The sequence below is a fragment of the Cydia amplana genome, chromosome 5, assembly GCF_948474715.1.
Source record: "Cydia amplana chromosome 5, ilCydAmpl1.1, whole genome shotgun sequence".
Taxonomy (NCBI): domain Eukaryota; kingdom Metazoa; phylum Arthropoda; class Insecta; order Lepidoptera; family Tortricidae; genus Cydia; species Cydia amplana.
Genome location: NC_086073.1, coordinates 5,141,211 through 5,159,128, shown reverse-complemented (window position 1 = coordinate 5,159,128; position 17,918 = coordinate 5,141,211). Strand labels below are relative to the sequence as shown.

At 38.1% G+C, this 17,918-nt stretch overlaps 1 protein-coding gene across 1 annotated transcript; it reads right to left on the bottom strand.

Annotated features, from left to right (window-relative positions):
- Positions 1-1,023: 1,023 nt before the first annotated feature.
- On the bottom strand, positions 1,024-17,430 carry LOC134648424 (centromere protein I-like). The gene is made up of 13 exons (XM_063502945.1): positions 17,165-17,430; positions 16,805-16,957; positions 16,559-16,644; positions 15,836-15,943; positions 15,329-15,472; positions 14,242-14,301; positions 14,046-14,158; positions 12,973-13,133; positions 11,114-11,271; positions 8,706-8,849; positions 7,662-7,794; positions 4,130-4,319; positions 1,024-1,440 (listed from the first exon to the last, which is right to left on the bottom strand). Exons 1-13 carry the CDS (start codon positions 17,331-17,333, stop codon positions 1,041-1,043), a joined length of 2,019 nt encoding a protein of 672 aa, XP_063359015.1. The 5' UTR covers positions 17,334-17,430; the 3' UTR covers positions 1,024-1,040.
- Between the last annotated feature and the right edge of the window lie 488 nt (positions 17,431-17,918).

Genomic DNA, 17,918 nt, shown 5'->3' with positions numbered 1-17,918 from the left:
GAAAATTTGATTATTTTTGCGCTACGACGCACGGTTTAGGAGATACAGCATTATAAAGATTTTTTTGTTTTTTTTTTTATTTCTCTTTTGTGTTTTTTTTTAATATTAATTAGGGGCTTCTTACAGAGGAATGAACATTTTAATATTTTTGCGCTACGACGCACGGTTTAGGAGATACAACCCATAAACATTTTTCTTTTTTCTTATATTTTTTTTTGTTTTTCGTGTTTTTTAAATATTACTTACAGGCTTCAAAGGGGAACGAAAATTTGATTATTTTTGCGCTACGATGCACGGTTTAGGAGATACAGCATTATAAAGTTTTTTTTGTTTTTTTTTTTTAATTTCTTTTTTGTTATTTTTTTTTAACATTAATTAGGGGTTTCTGACAGAGGAATGGACATTTTATTATTTTTGCGCTACGACGCACGGTTTAGGAGATACAACCCATAAACATTTTTCTTTCTTTTTTTAATTTTTTTTTTTAGTTTTTTGTGTTTTTTAAATATTACTTATTTGCTATCTATTTTACTAGGTTATTTTATAAAATTCAACATGTGCCATCATTCCTATTGTTCATGCTTATATGTATTTCTGCGAATGCACTGTATACAAATTACAGTTGCCACGTTTAAAACAACGCGAAGAATACACAAGACATAAGTATACACTATAACAGTGTTGGCCGAAAGTTAATGCGAATTGAAAATGTTGGCCATTAACCATTATAAATTGAACCTTAAACCGTATCGGACGATTATAGTTTACGATTCAATTTATAATGGTTAATGGCCAGCATTTTCAATTTGCATTAACTTTCGGCCAACACTGCATTATAAGTACAGTCGCTGGTTCTGAAAGCTGTCTTATACTACTCGTACTCATACAACTACTTAAACAAGGCACGCCGAGACAAGTACTTAACAATCTAGGCTAACTTACGTCCAAACTTTACACTAAAACACTACGTTTAAAGCCAATTCCAACTTAACGATTTTGAACCTTCTGTGTAGAATAACATAAGGTTCAAAATCGCTTGTTTAATCAACCATTTTTCTACCCCAGCCAAGCATGTTTAATAACTTAGATAAATGCGTAAACTCCTTGTTTATGACCGCATCAAACCACAGTTCATTCAGATCATCAGCGAAGGAGGAATCAAAGTCCATTTGTATGTACGTGTACGGAGCGAATGCTAGATGATTTCTTATGCTCATTACTGAGTCTGATTCTGGTATGTACTCTGTCAGTTTTCGAACAACTTGAGGATTTAATCGTTGGAAGACCAGACCGCTCTGCCTTCCCGAGAAGCTGGTTTCGTCAACCAAGCAACGCACGATGTCTGAAGTGTACCCTTTAAGCGTCCTCTTTTGATCGACGTAGCTTTGATCTTTCCTGTTCTCCTTGTTTGATTGCATTGCGAACAATATTTCCTTGTATCTGAAAGAACGGTTATTTTTCAGAGGAATTGCTTTGAAAATACGTTCGCCTCAGGCAGTTCTTTATTAACCTGTCGAATCCCATGATATGACGTCACCATAAGCGTTCTGGCTCATATATGAGCCGTGGGAGCTGACAGATTAAATATTTAGTATGTATCTTAATATTTTATTTCCTCCATCAGGCGCATTCCAATTACAAATAGAAATACAATATTGATTTGATACATATTCCTTTCAATCTATTTTGCAATCCAGCTATAAACGCGGGCGAGATGACTAAGACTAATGTCAAATCGAGATCATATTTTGACTAGCTAAACTATAACTTAATTTATAATAAAAATAAATACTTAATAAAAATATTACATACATACATTCAAACTATAAAGTTGTAACTGTTTGACTTAATTTATGTATTTTTGAATATATGTAATTGAAACCATTTTATAACTGTATAAAAAGGAAATATTACTTACAAAATTATCAGTGAATGTTAAGATGAATAGCAGCCACTAAAAGTTAGTAAATAGAATAAGGAAGCACAGAACGGTACCATACGATACGAGTAATAATAATTTTCTCCAATATGCTCGGAAATGTTCACCTTATTGTAGCAAAAATAGTACGGGAAGTTCTACGTTAATGTCAAACTCTAATTTAAAAAAATCAAAATATCGCTGTCCTGTTCTAGCGGACGGGAATGAAAAAAACACTACAGTAATAACTTATTACTGTAGTGTTTTTTACTTTTTAAAAATAAAAAACGCAACAGCCAATTATTATAGCCGCGAGCCGCGTCTACACGACCCGATCAGCTATCATTTCAAGCTATAGGATAGAGTGAGATAGTAAGATAAACGACCTTACTTGTCTCGTTCTTACAAGACCGTTGTGCTCGTGTATGATCGTGAGAATACTGCTTAATAAAATCAAAGATTATTTTTATATTTTTTTAATGATCTCATCCGTGTACATAAAGTTAAGTATATAGTTTGTCAAAGGACTTTCTCATTTCAAACATAGACAGAGAGAATCATACTATCTTTGTCTTACACTAGTACTAGCACCCAAAAGAAAAGGATGGGTATAGTTTTCCTGGTTCTTACTGACTGACAAATTGGTTTGACCAACTATATTGCACAATTATATTGAATGAACGAATATTGAATGGTACTGAATGGCAGAATAAGTTAGTGCCCTAAACTTTTAAAAATTAATTTTAGAGGGAAATTGTTTTTGACATTTTTAATGTGAAGGTTCGATTTGAGTGATGCTGGATGCTTAAATAATTATTATTTTACCTTATTTCTTCGCATGTTTGGAGAAAAGCACTATATATGCCTCGGCAGGAATAGCAAATCGTGGATTCGTCTTCTTTGTCGGACTCCGCTTCGCGTCGTCCGACAAAATCGAAACTCATCCGCGAATTGCCCTTTCCCGGCCTCTGCAATAATGTACTATTATGCCCAAGTAGGAATATTCGGTAAAATGTACCCATTGGATATGAGTTAATTTTAATACACTGCAATAACGCCATCTGTTTAAATTGGTAATAACTACGACGTAAAGCGCGCTCGCTAAGCGAAGGTACGGGCACAAAGTAAAGACTTCGCCCGTATGTTGTTTGATTACATAGAGTATAGGTGTAGTTTAGAAACGTATAGCATAATATCAGATAAAGTTGAATCTTATAGTAATTTCATAGAGACTTGAAGCAACAAAAATGTATGAGGCTGTAATTTACAATGATGACATAATACTGTATTTTCTAATATTGAATCTACAAGATATCATGTATACATTGTTACTGAGAATTTGTAACCCTTATTGCAAAGCCATAAGGTCCACATATGGTTAGATAGTGTTAGTATCTAGTATGAATACTATCACGACATGATGAAGGATGAAATAGATACTGTTACACGGTAAGAGCGGTTTCGCACTACGTCCGATCTGAATCCGATCCGAACCGTACCGTAGAACTATTACTATGGTAATTTACGCACTAGATCCGATCTCCGTCATCCGATTTCGGAAAGAAATCAGACGGATCTAGTGCGTAAATTACCATAGAAATAGTTCTACGGCTACAGGGACCATATTTTCACGGATTCGGATCGGATTCGGATCGGACGTAGGGCGAAACCGCTTTAAGAGTACTAATACAAAATGGCATCGTCTTAATTAGTCACGTGCCCTAGAAACTTCTGATATTTAAACCTCAAACCAAATGCAAGGGCCTAAAGATTTTTTTTTTGTATTAATTTTGAACCTTACTACGAAGACTATGGGTTAAATATGATGCGGTTAAATCGATAACAGGCGTGTATAGTTTGTAGCTTTCTAATAGACCCCGAAGGCTAATCCTATTGTCTATTGTTAAGAAAAACCGCTCGTGCCACGTGCCACAACCACCTGCATAAAAAATCGGTACTTCGGTTACTGAGTGCCGGCGAGTCGAACGCTACAGAACCAGCTTAAATGTGTCATCGAGATGCGTAACAAAGGCGCGTTATCGGAGAGCGCACCTACACTGGTTTTTTGAGCGTTGGACTAGCCCGCGCTCAGGTGCGAAATAGAATAATTAGGACCCTTTTTTGCAGGTAAGTAGCACGTGCGGTTTTACTGAACAATAGACAATAGGATTAGCCTTCGGGGTCTATTAGAAAGCTACAAACTATACTCACGTGAGGATGAGGGCGGCCATCTTGTCCAGCAGGTCGGCGGAGACGGTGAGCAGCGGCAGCGCCAGCGCGGGCAGCGGCGGCAGCGCGGGCGCGGCGTGCGGCAGCGCGGGCGCGGCGTGCGGCAGCGCGACCTGCGCGCGCGCCGCCCGCAGCGCGCCCGACACGCAGCTGTACAGTGCACGGTGCTCCTCTGCGAAATAACAGCTTGTTTAGGATCGGAATAATACTGCGGTCCAATCTGTAGATCAACATTTGAAACTAATCGAAATGCTACAAATATATATATATATATATATATATATATATATATACAGTGTGTAAGTCCAATACGGGCAATAAATTAAACCAGATATAAGAATTTATCTGTCTAATCATTAATTAAGAAGTTTTTTAAAGTTACACTTAATATGACTCCGTAATGAATTTTTTCACATGTACCAAGCAGCAATGTACTGCAAACATTAAGAAACAGAAGATGACATGACATTACGAGATACGAGCTTTTTATTGTAACTGCTAACAAACGTTGACAGTTACTTTAAAAAGCTCGTATCCCGTAACGTGTGGTGTATTACATTGCGGGCCGAATTATTTTGTATGGTTAAAATTTCCATTGCATTTCTAAGCAGTGAAAGCATATAACTGGAAACCGCCTTTGGGAACATTACCGTTCAAATTCTCGGGCCAAATTAGCACACATACACAATTACGCCTACATTTAAATAAGACGATACGTTTACAGAGCCTGTCTCTATTACACTAACGTACACAGCTAAGTGTAGATGAAATGCATATAATGTCAATAATTACCAATCAGCGACATTAATCCGCTAATAACCTTCTTGCTGTACGTACTGGCCGCTGAGAATTCGCGGTTCATATTTGATTAGAATATGACTTGGACAGGGATAGGTTTATGCCATACATTGAAGAACCAGTCAAATAATTCACGTATAATAATTTAATGCAGATTAAAAGATAACTAGTTAAAATGTTGTTATGAAATTAAATGACAGACTAACTCAACATAATTAAATATTCATTGTTGTAGGTATAAATGTATTCCGCTATAATAAGTATTTTGTATATTTTATTATCAATCTGTATGGCAGTGCGAAGTCACGTTCAGAGCCCGTACCATGAGTCACTGACAGTGTCAAAACTGACATTTACGCTATCGAGAACGTAATTTACTTTCTATACATTTCGTTTGCACTAATATGCGAGTACGAGCGAGATGTATAGAAAGTAAATTACGTTCTCGACGGCGTTTGTCAGTGCCAAACTGATGGTAGCCGTACTGGTATAGTCTGTCCGTTTTTCTAAGATCAAGTACGCCATAGTAAATGTATGGCGAACTTGATCTTAGAAATCGGACAGGCTATACAGCCTGCAAAATTTACATGCGTACACGAATCGGGTCAAAAACATTTGAACAGGCGGAGTCACAATAAATCCCCACTTTCAGTTCCAATGGAAATATTTTATATGTATATAGCCGGTCAAGCAAGTTTGTCAGTAGAAAAAGGAGCATAATTACAATTTTGTATGGGACCATAACCGTTCGCGCGCTTACTTTATTTTATTTATTTATTTTATTTTATTAGAAGACCAACAGCTTTAACAAACTATATAGACTTATAACTAGGATACAATCATGAAGCCAATAACAGGTCTCCCTAACAGATACAATTGAAAATATTACGGATTTGCTTAGGTACTAGGTTATAGTAGGTATTACACAATTGTATTACATTTTCTAAATTCGCTGCTCTTTTCTACTGACGGAAATGGCTTGAGAGAGAACCTAGATATATGTGACAGTAGAGGGTGGATTAAAATGATCAACATTTTGAGATAATGTGTGTATTTGTTAAATTAATTCAGTGAAAGCGTGATAGAAAAAAATGTATCTACATATACGAGTATCTCACGGGTTATCTCATGAATAGAACATTAGATATCTTGCCAGGTATCCACAAAGGACAAATTTTTTCCATAGTTCTCTGCGAATAGCATCTTGTGGGAATCTGAATGGAAAGTAATGTAAAATGACAATACCAAATTTGATTATTAATTTGAAATAACTAGGTAGTTTTTTATAGCTCCATCTCATGAAATAAAAAAGGAAAATACAAATCTGTAAGAAGGAATTTATTACTACATTTATAATTACAGTGGAATCCGTTTATTATTCGTTTATCCGTTTTTTTTATTTATTTATTTATTATGACTCCGCTTATACTGACCAACCGCTTACTATGACGCAATTACTGTGCGAAGTTTGGTTTTCATATGAAATTCTTTGTGACAAAGTCGGATAAGATGACTTCGACCTATAAATACTATTTTTATAGAATTATGTCCGGTTATACTGACAAATTCGCTGGTTTTCGTGGCCGGCCCCACATCTGTCCCTGCGAGGACGTCTGTGGCGTTTAAATTGTTTTAGTTTTTACTCTCGGTGAAAGTTGATATTTGGTATAAGGTTAATAAAACTCATCTCTCACAAAATAGTTTGAGATTAATTTGGAAAACATAAAATAAAAAGTTTATCAACTATGCTTTATATGACATCCGCTTAGTATGACATGTTTGTTACTTCCCTTCAATGTCATTATAAGCGGATTCTACTGTATATAGAAAATACCTAAACCAATCATAAGTTAATAAAATAGTCTACTTCATTTGGCATAAAACCATCCCTATTATCCTCGCAATTTAAAAAGTCGTATGTTGTTATGAAAGTCGTATGCAGTTGTTACGTTTTAGCTTAGCACGGTAGTATTGAAAAAATGTCGTCATGTTTATTCCAAATTTTACTGAATTTATCTGTTTACTACAAGTGAAAAGTGATTCCACTGTCCTTGATATGAACTAAAACAACTTCTGCACCACTTCACGACACATGAAGACAGCTTTAATTACAAAAAAACGTAGTTTTTATAAACCAATTTAGCCATCGGTCACTGACTGTCATCTCGGCCGCACTGAAGTTGCCAATCGAACAGTCTGTAAGCACCGCCTACAATCGAATACTTTACGTTGGGTCATAATTGAGCGGACAGAATACTTCCATGGTTTATATGCGTTCACTGTTTCTAAGTAAAATGTATCTCAATATACTTTTTAAGTCCTATACCACCGTTTAAATATTCGCCCATATTGGATTTACACACTGTATATATATAAACATATATAATCTAGCTGGATTCGATGGCTATGTTGGAAAACAATAACGATCCAATTTTGTTTAATTTTAATGATTGCAGAGCCACCTACGTTAAGCTTTGCGCAATTATTCTCATTCCAATATCCCTGCCGATAGCCCGCGAGATAGACTACCCGCCCCTCGCTATGTAATAACTAATAAAGTTAAAAGAGGTCGGGTAGTCTATCAAACGGCCAACATACTGTCGCGCTGCTCCTGTGCTAGGAAAGGGAAACCTACAGGAAAGCAAATGCGCAAAATCTTATAGACTACACCCAATTCTGGGCAATTAGTAGGTAATCAGTGGATTCAGTGCTGTACCTGGGTCAACCTGTAGAGTTCGGCCACACATGGTGCTTATAGTAGACGATACGTAGCTCAGCGCGTCCTTATAAATGTCGCGCGACATCACGCTGGACACGAAGTGCTGTCTTCTACGGGTACTAGAGTAAACCTGGAAGTAACATAATATATAAGGAATAGTGATATCATTTCCTTTCTTCTTATCATGCAAGCAGTTTACGTTACCTAACCCTTGAATTTTAAGCCTAGCTGCATAATGGGGAAAAGAGTTTTAGATAAATGTCTTTAGGTTTAAATATATTTGGAGCAGTCTAGCCTACACGTAATGGTAAATTGAGGTATATCCGTCATGTCAGTAGGTAAAGGTGACTGTAAAGCGACGCATAGCTAATGTAGCTATAACGTATTATTATTATTATAACATGTATGAACGAGAAATCGATCAGTGAAACCGTCATTCGCTTCGCTTCGGCTCTGGCAACGCGACATCGGCTGGTTACTATAGAAGTTTGAAGCGTGAACCGACATGAGCTCAATCCGATATTATGTCGAAGCACGCGCACGAGGTATAGTTTGTAGCTTTCTAGTAGCGCCCGAAGGCTTATCCTATTGTCTATTGTTCAGTAAAACCGCACGTGCTACTTACCTGCAAAAAAGGGTCCTAATTATTCTATTTGGTACCTGAGCGCGGGCTAGTCCAACGCTCATAAAACCAGTGTAGGTGCGCTCTCCGATAACGCGCCTTTGTTACGCATCTCGATAACACATTTTAGACTGGTTCTGTAGTGTCGACTCGCCGGCACTCAGTAACCGAAGTACCGATTTTTTATGCAGGTGGTTGTGGCACGTGGCACGAGCGGTTTTACTTAACAATAGACAATAGGATTAGCCTTCGGGGTCTATTAGAAAGCTACAAACTATACAAGATGACGCACCGCTGCGCGGGCGGCGCGCGCTTTTACGTGCGAGCGATGGGCTCCAGCACGAACAGTTCTGGATCCTTCTCTAGTAGCCCCAAGATCTAGAATCTAGATAATGGTACAATATGTAGGGTGTTCTCACCAGGTTGGTGTACATGGTGGTTAGCGCCCGCAGCGTGGCGCACTGCCGCAGCGGCGCCGCGCGCTGGTGCGTGCGCGCGAGGGGCTCCAGCACGAGCGGCAGCAGCTCCGGGTCCGGCTCCACCCACTCCAGGAGCTCCAAGATCTGATCAACAGCAGGTTTTAAATAAGGTCGCTGCCTAAAGCTTTGGATTCCTCCGAAAACGGTGCCGTCATATGACGCCCGTCATATATATAGCGGCAGCAAAAGACGGCCGTCTTTACGGTGGCGACATGTGGAAAGTACCACGGCGTCATAACACACCGTCATCCAACAAGGTCAAAGCGGCAAATTTGAAAAATGTAGGCGCGATGGGATAACGTCCCATAGAAAATTTGAATTTCGCGCCTTTTCCTACTGACAAGATTTGCTTGATCATCTATAATTTACTTGGAGGATGAAATATCATCAGAAGAGGAAAATAATCGTAGTACGGAATCATTTATTCAAATCTCGTGTCATTTATTCAAAATGGCGTCACCGCTATCTAATAAAACGTTCACGAAACTATCGACAAGGTCATGACGGCCGTCATCTTACGTTACGTTGACAATCAACGTAACGTAAAGCTTTGGATTCCTCCGAAAACGGTGCCGTCATATTACGGCCGCTATATAGCGTTGACTGACGTCACCAGAACGTTGTCTATGTAAACAAGATGGCGCGGTTTCCTAGACGGCGTTACGTTACGTTGATTGTCAACGTAACGTAAGATGACGGCCGTCATGACGGTGTCGATAGTTTCGTGAACGTTTTATTAGATAGCGGTGACGCCATTTTGAATAAATGACACGAGATTTGAATAAATGATTCCGTACTACAAGTAAATTATAGATGATCAAGCAAATCTTGTCAGTAGGAAAAGGCGCGAAATTCAAATTTTCTATGGGACGTTATCCCATCGCGCCTACATTTTTCAAATTTGCCGCTTTGACCTTGGTGGATGACGGTGTGTTATGACGCCGTGGTACTTTCCACATGTCGCCACCGTAAAGACGGCCGTCTTTTGCTGCCGCTATATGACGGCCGTCATATGACGGCACCGTTTTCGGAGGAATCCAAAGCTTAACGCCGTCTAGGAAACCGCGCCATCTTGTTTACATAGACAACGTTCTAGTGACGTCAGTCAACGCTATATAGCGGCCGTAATATGACGGCACCGTTTTCGGAGGAATCCAAAGCTTAAGGCCTGAGTGGACGCTCGAAGCGGCACGTACGGCGGGGCGTGCAGCGTGGCGTCGGGCTCAATAGTAATTTGAGCAGCGTGCACTAAGGCCGCTTCTATACGTTTGAATTTGTTTGACATGCACGCCGCACGCCCCGCCCCGCTGCATACCTAATTCGAGCGGCCACTCAGGTCTTACACTAAGGGTGATATTCCACCTGTCCAATTTCTTTGTCCAGTGTCATTGCGTCTCACTTTGTCATTAAGCAAAATGCGAGACGCAATACACATTGGACACGTACGACAATACCATCCTAAGGAACGCTGGTAAATTGTGTATTAAGGACGGTAATCAAGAAATTACGAACGAGTGTGATTTGAACCTCGAAGCCGAAGGCGAGGGCTTAATTAACACGAGTTCGGAATTCCTGTACCGCCCGTGGCACACACGATGTTTTTCATCACACTTGTGAGGAAAGAAAGGGAAATAAATAAAACTTCCGCGTATTTTCGCACGTACATTACATTACAGCCCTAGGTCGAAACTTAGGATTTACGAACCGCATCGCACCATAATAATACATTTTACGATCAAGTGTGATACCTGACGCCTGCGCCGTACGATCATACAAAGCCTTACGTAATAATCAGATTTCTTCATACTAAAGCCTACCTTGATCCGGTCATTTAATTTCTGAGTAGGCAAGGCGAAATGGACCTTCTAACCTGCAAACCTTTCAGTGGCCTTCAGCATCATTCTACCCTATATGGTATTAAGGTATGTTTACGATATATTTGGCCACTGGCCGTCATTATCTATTTGATGCTGAGTATACCACCACCATAGAGAAATATAGTAAGACAAGAGTGCTCACTCCATACATCAGTTCAGACTATTAATTTCAGTGTCTACATCTAGCATCGAGTAGCGGAACTATCAGTACTGCTACTTGACAATAGATGTAGCACCGACCGGAAAGTCTTATTTCAACAGCATAAGACTTTCCGGTCGGCGCTACATCTATTGTCAAGTAGCAGTACTGATAGTTCCGCTACTCGATGCTAGATGCTAATAGTCTTTTTGGTACTAAAACTGATGTATGGAGTGAGCACTCTATGTATTTTTTTCTCTATGCCACCACGCAGCCTCGCTTCTCTATTTCCCTATATGTAGAATCAACTAATACCTAATGGTAAACATTACCTCGTGAAAGTAGTGCGTCTCATCCCAGAGAGGCAGGAAATGCGCTAGGAACGCCGAAACAGCCCGTATCGGTTGACATAACGTGCGTTGTAGTACAGCTACGCAATGTAGTGCGTCGCGCTTTTCCAGCTCGCTGTGTGGCGACGCGTCCAGAAAACCTAAGACAGAACATACATTTTTATTTGTAGCAAAAAGTCTAGATACCTACTGGTTCAAATTCCGTAACCGTACACTTACAAAATGTCCTCTGAACAATATTAGAGTGTGATGCACTCTTACTATATAGGTCTCGCTCTAACAAGCGAAGCGAAGTTCTTACATTCGACTTTGAACACGCGGCTGGCTAGCGGCACGTCTCGGCATTTCGATGTTTTTAAGCTGAACTGTCAGAAGATAGTTTGATACTCAATAACTTAAGTAAATTTGTTCTAATTTAAATGAAATTGGGTAAACGTGTAGTCAAGGGCATTATATTTTAGTCATTAAATTATGAGCAGGCCCGATCAAGAGGTTATTGAGCTAGAAGAGCTTAGAAGGCCAAAAAGCTGTTTGTGAGAGGTCTTGCTATTCTGGTCATTTTTTTGCAAGAAACATGGTCGAGTTTAGTATCAAATGAAAGTGCTCGACTTACACTTTTATAATATCGTTTTTAAAATTACCATTTTGAAATAATTAGCAAGATAAAAATAAAATAGAATAAACATAATATATGTATTTGACATATGTCAGGAATATTTCGGCTTAACACAGATACAGTTTATTTTAATCTCTATGGTGGTGACTTAAATCCAGGGGAGGGATAGCCGTATACGAAGCCCTTTATTCGAAAAAATAGCGCCATTTATATTACTTAACGCTAAACTTGTAAATGGCGCTTCAAAATTGATGCAAAAAAGCAAATCTTGTCAGTAGAAAAAGGCACGAAACTCAAATTTTCTATGAGACCCTTCGCGCCTACATTTTTTCTACTGACAAGATCTGCTTGGCCAACTATATTATACATACTACTCTTTGCTTAAATCAATCAGTTAAGGGCTCCACAGACCTTGCAATAAATTCACGCGATCTTTGATCCATTGCCGCCTATAGAGCGACATAAAATAGTAGAAATTAAATAAAATGGAACTCAAAAATGTCCATACTAAATTGTTGCCATGTGTAAGCATTTTACGTCAAAAATGTGACAGTTACGTAGAAAGTGGCGCCCTCATTTATTTTCTATTATTTTATGTCGCACTATACGAGTACCTAAGTAGGTGCAACAAAGTCAATCGCTATATATTTTTTTGTTAACCGCGAGTTCTCAGTTCGGGGCGAACTACTAGTATATATATAACCATAGAGAAAAAAATACATAGAGTGCTCACTCCATACATCAGTTCAGACCAGGGATCGGATACCGGTATTTTTTGTATGGGAACGGAAACGGTATTTTTTCGTTCTTTGCTAATTACTTCATTTCTAATTGGGCAATCTAATAGTACGAAGTCGTAACCTACAAACACAACTGAGTCCTACATTTCAAGTATAAAATAATTCGAAAAATATGGTTATTTCTAAGTGTTTGCAAAAAACCGGTTCCGATCCCTGGTTCAGACTATTAATTTCAGTATCTACATCTAGCATCGAGTAGCGGAACTATCAGTACTGCTACTTGACAATAGATGTAGCACCGACCGGAAAGTCTTATCTCAACAGCATAAGACTTTCCGGTCGGTGCTACATCTATTGTCAAGTAGCAGTACTGATAGTTCCGCTACTCGATGCTAGATGCTAAGTCTTTTTGGTACTAAAACTGATGTATGGAGTGAGCACTCTATGTATTTTTTTCTCTATGATATAACTTAAGGTGTACTTACAGCCAGTGAGCATGTAGTGCAGGTCGTGATGAAGCGCGGCCTGCGTGCGCACGTCACTCAGAGCCAGTAGCACGAGTCCTGTGTTGTTGCGCAGGAGTGCGCGTAACCTCGCCGGCCGCGACACTGAGCGGTGCATGCTGTACTGCAGGAGGGACACCGGGCTGTGGAATAAATATATTATGTAAGGCCCGAGATACACTTGTATGTTTTACTTACATAAGTAGGGACAAAGCTATTTGTTAGAATGAGATAACGATATTCATCACTCGTTCTGTAGTATAGCTGTGTCCCTACTTACGTAAGTAAAACTTACCAGTGTATCTTGGACCTAATACGTATTAGCAGGATGAAACTAGGTTGAGGGGTAAAGACAAAGGGGAATCGGCCTTTCAATCAATCAATCAAACTTTTATTGATAAAATAGAAGTATTTTACATGTCAATACATTATTTCCATTACAACACAAATTATTATTTTATACATGAAAACATTAACTTACACAGAATATCATTATTATTTTAGGTCAAATTACCTTTTGACTGCTAATCTAATGTCATATTAAGTTAGCTGACAAAGTCATTTTACGTCACTTCGTACTATAGAGTCGTTCGGGGTAACTGCGCCCACTTTTGTCTTTGAAGTCACACCTCACATAAAATAGAAGGACGAGGAAATCAAAAATATATTTGTTGGATGGAGTATTTATTAAACTACAAATCTTATATTCCAAGCAGAATAAAAATAATGAGAATAAACCGGAATGCGCATACGCAATAAGGGGCTGTGTTGTAGGCGTTGTAGCAACCTTATATTAGTTTATTTCAGACAAGACTCGCTTAAACCGCCATCATTTTTAGCAGCTCTTATCTAATACAGATATGTAGTAAATTGATTCTTTTAAATAACTATATTTGCTTAAAAAGTTAATCTGAAGAGATCCAAGATAAAGGGGTTCGCCGGTGTATCTACTTCTTGCAGCGCTTATAGTAATAAGACAAGTGCAATAGTAATGTACAATAGATACATATATCATTTTAGTAATAGGTAGAATATATTGATATATTGTTACTTACTCAGTGAAATCAAGATAGTTCTTTTGAGGCTCTTTGTCTCGGTACTGTTGTGATCCAATATTTATAAATTCTATATTAGGTACCAGTGATTCACCCTTCTTGGCTTTTCCTCCCTAAAACATTAAAAAATTATTTATAAATAGAGAGAGAATTTACCTCAATATGAAAAAAAAATATATTAGAAATAAATGTTTACCAGCATGGGATTTGTCCACCTTAAATGTCGACTCTGAGTTCCTTCTTCATTTCTTTGTTCCTAAAACATAAAAAAAAAACCTCGTAAAAAATTAGCAGACATCATTACAGGGGGCAGTGCAGGTGGACATTTAGCTTTTTTCTAAGGCAATTGTCTAGCTTACATTTACTAGCAGAATGTATTATGTATGCGGCACCGCGATATAACACATTCGGTAGAGACGAAAGAAAACAAACTAAAGGATGTTGAACTTAAAGATGTCCTTCTGTTCTGCAGGGAAACAAGAAGATTTGTCATTTAGTCATTTAGTCATTTATTCAATATTGCATTGTCATGTACATAATAAGGTGTTACAATTTAAGAGGCCAGTTCATGACACCCTGTAAGGGCACACAATAGTAGGTACTATATTTACAGTTATATAGGACTTTATACGATTCTATCAGGTTATATAATATAATCATTTAAAGTTACCAATTATTTAATAAAATAGCATCTACATAGTCACATAAATTAATTCAGGATTATAATGTCAATAAATAAATTGGCAATTTGAGGAGAATAGTGTGGGAATGCCGCCGGGACAGTAACCCGCAGCTCCAACTCCAGGGAAAAGGGCTGAATGAACGCGACACGCGATCGACAGCCCGCCTGCTTCCGACTGGGCGTCCCTACACTACATCTACATCTATCTGCAAGGCAATTGTCTGACCGGCGATTAGAAAGCGACTAGAGATCTACCACTTTTCAAGGAACATATGATTAAGCCTTAGCACGTCACGCCTATCATCGTGGCAAGTCATCGTGGACCTTGTCGGAATGCACGAAGGTTGATATTGGGCTGTAGCAGCACGCGTCCACTGACGCCTTTAGCCGTCAAAGGTTTACGAGAAAACTCTCTGAACACCCCAGGTAAGACATGACAGACCGGCCTTAGAAAAAAGAAAATGATGGTCCTCCTAAGGCAATTGCCTTGTTCCCTCTCTGACAGCAGTTAGTAAATATTTAATTACTACAGCTTTAAAAAAATAAAAGGTACAACACTAGATATAAAGAATATCCTGAAATTATTAAGTTAAGTTATTACCTGCCATTTCTTAAACCTGGTCAGAAGGGTGATGTTGCTCTTGAACGTGGTGTGGACGGGCACAGCAGGGATGTCTTCAGGCACACACTCAGGTTTGTAGGACTTGAACAAACCAAGTAACACTTGCAGCTGCCGGCACATGCTCTGAAGAATAGACAATCAAGGATAAAGCATTTCCTATGTATGAGGAGTGTGTTATGGGCTAAACATCTGGAATAGTCATAGTAATTACTGTCATTTACGTCACCCTAGGCCCGTAAATCTCACTTCCTGGCAAAGGCAAGACGTAAAACTTTAGACAAACCACGGGCGGTAATTCGTAAAGCCCCAGATCGCATATTTATGGCCCTCGCCTTTGGTTCGGGCCACAAACACCTGCGATCTGGAGCATTTAAGAATTCACCTCCCTAGGTATGTAATGTACTATTATTTATTTCAAATATATTTTTTTGCATTTAGGTTTTAAGTGTATGTAATATTTAGATAATAAGTTTATAAACTCAATACCTTTTTACTTTCTCTCTTCTTAGCATAGTCAAATAGCTCCAACACCCTTGGTCTAGTCACATCTGTTGGCTTTGTCAGTGTGTATACCAGCTTCAGCACATGGCCAGCCTGGAAATAATACAATTCTTTTAAACACTAACCCAGGGGTTCCCAAACTGTGCGCCGCGGCGCCCGAGTGCGCCGTAGACAGTATTAAAGGGTGCCGTGACCCGTGAGGTAATACTCATAACCATGGCTAGGTAATACTCATAACTAGGCGTCTAAATTAAATTTTAAACTTGCAAGTGTTGCAGTCTGGAAAAGATTGGGAACCCCTGCACTAATAACCCTTTATCTGACACATTTAAATATTACACAGCAAAAATGAAATGAAAATGATGATGTATTATTTTCTTATGCAGAATTTTTAGGACTTTAAAGAGAGGCAATAAGGGAATCATGTATTTTTCTTCATCTAGTCCATTAAAATTAAATGGTTTAAATCAGTATGTTTCAACCCCTGTGTCCTCCTTACATGGGCTTGCAACCCACAAGTTGAAAATTGCTATTTACAGAGTAAAACTAATAATATTATTATAGTAATAAATCATTCTGTCCTCATTAAACAGAAGGGGCATTACTTACACTAATTAACTTCAATAAATTTATTGCAGGCATGATTAGGTTAAGCATTAGTTAATAAAAACATGAGAAATGAAACTGAAAAAAGAAAAATAAACTTACAAGCACTTCATAGGTCAGGAAAGAAAAAAAAACTTCATATCCACAGTCTAGAGCTGCAATGTCTACGGACTCACAATCCATAGCAGCTGTGAAAAGTATTGAAACCACATTTATAATGATAAATAATACTTTCAGAATTGTTTATATGCATTGTTTTGATCAAACTCTTTTTATGCAACACATATTTTTCACAAAAAATACATTTAAATTGTTCGTAAATACACTGTAGTAAAAACCAGAAGTTACCTGTAAGCCAATCTAGCAGAAAAGCAATCCTGGAGAAGTTGGCCTCATATTCTGTATTTGACAACAGCCATCTCAGAGCATAGTCCACAGTTTGCTCCGTTACACTGTTCTGAGGTACAAGACACACACCAATGCTGATCCATTTTGTTATGGCTGAAATTTACAATTTACTCAATGTTATTGATGTAAGGTGTTGGAGGTAAAGGCAACACTTAGGTAAAAAAAGAAATAATTAAGGACCACTATTTACATGATAATTCCTGTGTAATGCATGTTACTTTTATGATAGTTGAATTACGACAAGTGTTGTTATGGAGAAATATTACAGTAGGATGTTGAGAATATAATATGGTTACTTACGTATTGTTAAATTTAACCAAACTTTAAACAATGTGTGAAAATCTTCATATTCCAAACCCACCGTGTCAACTGCATGAGCCAATTCATCGATCTTACTTTGAAATAAATCTTTATCGAAGCCTTTCTTCAATGACTTTATGTAATCAATAATCTCGTCTACATCGGACATCATGAATAAATAACAAAAACAACAAGAAATAATACTATCAGAGACCAACTCTCTAGTTCACATCAAAATAAATCAAACACAGAAATCGTTGGACTTTTGAAACCAGACCAGGGGCAGGAAAGGAAACTTAAACCTTATGTATGGAAATCAGCGCTGTATCCGCAGTAGCATCATATCAGTGCAATATTTCCTCACCTGATGCTTCCAAATGAATCAAACAGATGGCGCCACCGTGAAAAACATGTGTTTAAAAAACTCGCATCCAACCCATAATTATTAAAAAGAAAAAAAAATGTCTTTGCATTTTTGACACAAATTCCGTTTCAAGTATAAAACGTTTAAAATTTTCTGTAATTTTAGTACCTCACAGGCTGACATTTTTTATATCGTTTATATTCGTTTTAATATCATTTTATATAGTTATTATACTCTTTGAACCAGACATACCACAGATAATTTTAATAACACAGTATAATTCATCGATTATAGCTGGTCAACCAAATCTTGTCAGTAAAAAAGGCGCGAAATTCAAATTTTCTATGGGACGATATCCCTTCGCGCCTACATTTTTCAAATTTGCCGCCT